We start from the raw sequence: 6,000 nt of genomic DNA, 5'->3' as shown, positions 1-6,000 counted from the left end.
AACATGGGGGGGGGGGGGGTGAACAAAGCACCTTTTACTGACCATCACTCTTTGTGACAGTCTTTTGTGCACTGTTGATAGGCACTACAAATGCTCTAACACCACACTGGGAACAGGTTCTCTTGATAACTGCTACATGGCTGAAAGACCGAATTTCAAAAACAGCTAAAGTGATCTCTACTATTTGCTCTCAATTTGGACTTAGATCTTTTGAATCTGCTAATGAATATGCTTTGGTTGGGCAATGGTGAAGCTGGAGACAAAGTCACTTTCTGAAAAGCCACTACCGAATCCTACACTTCCTCTCTACAGTTCTCTATAAAAAAAAAAAAAAAAAAAAAAAAAAAAAGGAACTAAACCTAAAATTTTAAAATAAATTGCTGTAATTAGACCCACTTACTTGCCTGTTTGCAGTCTTCTATTGAATGTTCAGCTCAGTGTACGGACACTGTGGCTGTGTTAAAATGACTGACTCCTGTGTGCATGCATAGAATCACATCATCCCCTGCTGACAAATCAAAAGGCTGAAAGCCCGGAATCCGGAAGTAGCGCAGGGAAAAGATGACAGCAGCAAGTGCTGGAAGGTGGAGGCGAGTATCTTGTGGAGTTAGGCTTCTAGGCATGTACCAAAGTAAGGCCATAATTTCACTGCAAAGTACAGAAAGGGCCACCAGCCACTGGACATTGTATCATAGCTAGAAAGGTGCCCTAATGGGGTAGCATTACTTTTGAATGTTAAAAGGGAACCTGTACACAAGCAACCAAAGAGGAGAGTGCCTAACTAAAGGTGCCCACAGACATTACGTTATACCAATCTGGCCAAAAATGCCCAGAATAAGCAATGATCTATGTATATGGGCTCAGACTGCAAAAATAATGTATGAGAACCTTTTCCTGATCAGGGTATCACAGAGGAACCCTGGTGCCAGGGCTAAACAGGAAGTGGAATGCTTCCCACAGTTCATGTTATTGCTCAAAGTGTATGTAAACACCCCTGTTCACTATTGGGAAGCCAGTCTGAGCAATGACTGCAGCTGGGGCACAAGCAGGTAAACAGGAAGTGGATGCAAAAGGCTGTAGAGCAGTGGTTCTCAACTCCTGTCCTCAGGACCCACTAACAGGCCAGATTTTAAGTATTACCTTGGGGACAATGCAGCCTAAAATACTGCAATCACTGAGCAGCAAATTATATCACCTGTGACGTATTTCAGTTATCTTACAAACCTGGCCTGTTAGTGGGCCCTGAGGACCGGAGTTGAGAACCACTGCTGTAGAGGATAGTAGGATTGAGCTACAAAAAAAAAAGATGAACAAATGGAAAAACAGTATTTTCTAAAAGAAAAAAAATGGCAGTTGTTTTGGATAAACTGCCTTAAGAAACCAAATGTCATCCAGGCAGGGTTTACATCTGCTTCAAGGCCTCATGCACACGGACGTATGGAAAAAAAATGCTCCAAATATGCTGCCAGAAGTTGGCAAAAAAAATGCTTTTAATGGTGCATTTTTATGCACCCTTTACGTGCGTATGCATATATTGCATTTAGATGTGCAGGAGTGTAAATTGATTCTATTGGTTAGAACAGTGGTCTCCAAACTGCGGCCCAGGGGCCAGATGTGGCCCTTTGATTGTCTATATCTGGCCCTTGGGGCACTGTTTCTCTCACTGACACCAACCACGGGGCACTATTTCTCCCACTGACACCAACTACGGGGCACTATTCTTCCTACTGACACGAATTATGGGGCACTTTTCCTTCCACCGACACCAATGATGGAGCACTATTCCTTCCACTGATACCAATGATGGAGCACTATTCCTTCCACTGATACCAACTATGGGGCACTATTCTTCCTACTGACACCAATCATGGAGCACTATTCCTTCCACTGACACCAATAATGGGGTAATATTCTTCCTACTGAAACCAATCATGGAGCACTATTCCTTCCACTGACACCAATGATGGGGTAATATTCTTCCTACTGACACCAATCATGGAGCACTATTCCTTCCACTGATACCAATGATGGGGCACCATTCCTTTCACTGACACCAACTATCGGGCACTATTCTTCCTACTGACACCAATGATGGGGCACTATTCCTTCCATTGACACCAATGAGGGGGTACTATTCTTTCGATGGACACAAATGATGGGGTACGATTCCTTCCACTGACACGAAAATCTGCCCCCCCTAAAGTCTAAAGGACAGTGCATTAACTTATTCTAACCACTAGAATAAATTTACATGCACAAGTGCACGTTTAGGCACATAAGGGGGTAAATTATGCTGGAAGACTCCTCTCTGAACACAGGTTTGGGGCACTTTATGCTCCTGAACACTGCTTCTGAATACACCTGTAAATGAAACAATCTGCATATGCACATTAGATAACCTAGAACTGCTTCCAGAGGCATAAAAAAAAAAAAGACAGACGCCCTTAACAGCAGCATTTTTTTTCTGCCCATGTGCATGAGGCCTTAAGGAAACCTGTGGTTAACGTAAATATGCAGAAAGCAAATCACAACATAAGCTATCAACATAAATCTTGTGTTTTAAAATAAATGCAATCCAGTCCTTCCCGGGTCCCCTGCTGTTTTTTCCCCAGTTCCTAGTGAGATTAGGCACACTACCTGCCCTATCCCACAATGCAATGGGGGGTGTGTGTGCACCCACACCGTCATGGAGGGGAATCTGCCTATGCTCATTGGCTATGTTTGGTCTCACGCAGGCTCGCCAGAATAATGACACAGATGTACAATTTCAGGCTCCATGGTTCACAGGTACAATGTCAGGCTCCTGCACACTCTCCCTCCAGTTCCTTTGTGGGGAGTTATGGTTAAAAAGCTGGAGGAAGTGTAAATGGACTGCAAGCACTTTGATCAGCTCACTCAGTCTATTGAGAACTACAAGCCGTCTGCATGACACGTTACCTGCAACAATATCACTGTGCAAAAGCAGCGATAGTGTATTTGTGTCCCTGCTCTCTAAACAAAACACCATTCCATTTTTTCCATGGGAAAAAAAAAAAGTTAACCCCAAACCAACCCCCCCCTACAGCAGAGCATCACCAAGAAGGAGAAGAAAGCCATTGTTTCACTGCATTCCTTTAAACATCCTCTTCTGCTTTTTATTGACCAAGCCATAGTGTTCTGTACTAAAGAAAAAAAAAGGGAAAGAAAGAAATGTGGTCGTCTAAATAAAAAAATTAAATAAATAAATGTAGTCAGTCAAACTGTATGATGTACTCTGGGTAGATCTGATTGCTGTCAAAAATGACATAAAGGAGCGGAGAAAAAGGATTGTCCACGCAGCTGTCATATAAGTTGATGAGACTCCCATCCTTTGAAGGCGGTCGGATGTAGGTCTTGTTTCCTGTGGTGTAATCTCCAACTATGACCCTGGCCAGGAACATGGATTTGTTTGTAAACGAGCTGCAAAAGAAAGGATTCACGCCATGCAGTCCTAGTGTCATACTGTGCTTGCTGCTATTTTTACAGTATTGGCTTGATAACGAGGCATGCTTTGCAAAGTAGGTACCTGCAGAACAAGAAAGCACAACGAGATCAACCATTTCAATTACATTCGGGATCAAACTGCCCCAATAAAATAGATATAAGTCCAAACTCATTGAGCATGTTAAAGCGGAACTTTACCCTCCAGCATTCCCATTTATTTTTTAAGCCTTACCTACCTACCTGGTGGTGATCTTTGCTAGCTTTTGATACTCGCCCACCAGCGGATCCAGCGCTGTCCAGCTGAGAGCTTCTTCTCTTCTGGCAGCGCTCGGTCCCACGCTGCCATATTTATCTGTGACATCATGTCTAGGCTGTTGGCTGTTCTGGGATCAGCCGACACACCTCCTGATGACGTGCCGACAGGCCCGCCCCCTCCTCCTTTCCTCAATGAAAGGCTATGCCTCCTGGGATGTGACATACAGGGAGGCACAGCGGGCAGTGTGCGCGTCATTAGCCTAAGGCGAGTGATGGGCATGGGAAGGCAGGATGGGCGTTCTCTTAACAAAAAGGAGGTAAACAAAAGAGAAAAAAAAAAAGAAAAAACATATTTCTTCAGAGGACGGGAGGAAGGGTGAAGGTCATGCTTGGGAGGCTGAAGGTCCGCTTTAATGTAATTTTAATATTTCTAAATCTGCAGCTTTCATTAAAATAATAACTGGTGATCTTGCCTTTTTTCAGGCACTTTCTGCTATAGGGCGACAACGCTTTTTCTGTCTCCCAGTTGTGCTCCTGTGTTGTCTCAGCCTGTTACATGGGCTTCTGATGGAAACTACAAGTGGACGTTTTAAGAAACATTTTGCAGATATGATCCACTGATGTCACCTAGTAAACCCGCCATCAGAAATGCCATGTAGCCATCGCTGGAGTGCATGCAGACAAAAACAGGTGAAGCAGATCAGTACTGAGATGCATCAAAGGATGAAAAACTGTGAAAAAGGTATTTATTAAAGAGTACTGTATATGTATAGCCACATTTTTGAAGTTTTAGCAACATTAGATAAGGGTTAGAATCGATGTAAAATAGGATTTTTATAACAGCTTACCTGTAAAATCCTTTTCTTTGAGTACATCATGGGACACAGAGCTACAGTATTTACTGAATGAGTTATATAGGCACCTTTAGGCGATGGACAATGGCACACCCTAGTCAGGAAGTTTAACTCCCTATATAACCCCTCCCCTTACTGGGAGTACCTCAGTTTTGTAACAAAGCAATATACGTGTATTAGAAGAGGGGAGGGACCTCTGTGTCCCGTGATGTACTTGAAGAAAAGGATTTTACAGGTAAACTGTTATAAAAATCCTATTTTCTTTTTCGTACATCACGGGACACAGAGCCACAGTATTTACTGAATGGGATGTCCCAGAGCAAAGCGATCTGAGGGGAGGGAGACACAAACAAAAAGTAGGGTGCAATCAGACCTGAGGACCTATACTGCTGCCTCCAGCACACTGCAACCAAAGGCGATATCCTCATGCCTTCTCACATCCACCTGATAGAATCTGGTGAATGTATGGACTGAAGACCAAGTTGCAGCCTTGCAGATTTGAGCCATGGAGGCCTGGTGATGCACTGCCCATGAAGCACTAACAGCCCTGGTGGAGTGCGCTTTGATTTGAAAAGGTGGAACTTTCCTCTTGAAACCATAAGCTTGAATAACTAATTACTTGCTGAATCCACTTAGAAATAGTAGATTTCGATGCTGTCTGTCCTTTTCTAAGACCTTCAGGCAACACAAACAAAACATCCGTTTTCCAAACCTGATCAGTCGCCTCCAAATAGATTTTGACCGCTCTCAGTACATCCAGGGAATGTAGTGACTTTTCTTCCGTAGAATAGGGTTCCGGAAAAAATGAAGACAGAACAATATCCTGGTTTAGATGAAAACCTGAAACCACCTCTAGTAGAAAGCTAGGATGAGGACCACTCTATCCTTGTGAATGATTAAATATGGCTCTTTACAAGAAAGAGCCACCAATTCTGATATCCGTCTTGCAGAGGAAATGGCTACCAGAAAAACTAGCTTCCTGGTCAAAAAGGACCAAGGGAATATGTTGTTTCGGCTCAAAAGGCTGCTTCTGTAATGCCGACAGAACTAAATTCAAGTCCCAAGGGTTCAGGGGTGCTCTAACCAGAGGATTAAGCCGCGTTACCCCCAGTATAAAGCTTCGGACCAAAGAATGCAAAGCAAGTGGACGTTGAAACAATACCAATAAGGCCGAGACCTGGCCCTTGACTGTACTCAACGCTAGCTTCATCTCTAACCCAATTTGCAGAAAAACAAGGATTCTACCTGTGACGTACTTTCTGGGATGCCAACCCCTGGATTCACACCAGGAAACATATGCCTTCCAGACTCTTTAATAAATGACTCTGGAAGCTGGCTTCCTTGCATTAATCAAGGTAGATATCACCGGGCCTGAAAGCCCACGATTCTTCAGAATGTGGGTTTCAATAGCCAAACTGTTAAATTTAGC

The 6,000-nt window shown here is 43.6% G+C and overlaps 1 protein-coding gene across 2 annotated transcripts in view; it reads right to left on the bottom strand.

Moving 5' to 3' along the window:
* Positions 1–3,112: 3,112 nt before the first annotated feature.
* Positions 3,113–6,000, bottom strand: part of PARP11 (poly(ADP-ribose) polymerase family member 11) — a 56,565-nt gene continuing 53,677 nt past the window's right edge. For both annotated transcript variants that reach the window (XM_073621254.1, XM_073621255.1), the window contains exon 9: positions 3,113–3,544. In XM_073621254.1, the coding sequence (XP_073477355.1) occupies positions 3,231–3,544 (314 nt within the window). In that variant the 3' untranslated portion in view covers positions 3,113–3,230. The remainder of the gene's footprint in view (positions 3,545–6,000) is intronic.

The sequence above is a fragment of the Aquarana catesbeiana genome, linkage group LG03 (assembly GCF_042186555.1).
Source record: "Aquarana catesbeiana isolate 2022-GZ linkage group LG03, ASM4218655v1, whole genome shotgun sequence".
Classification (NCBI taxonomy): domain Eukaryota; kingdom Metazoa; phylum Chordata; class Amphibia; order Anura; family Ranidae; genus Aquarana; species Aquarana catesbeiana.
Note: the sequence above shows the minus strand (reverse complement) of the source record. Positions and strands in the feature narration are given on the sequence as shown.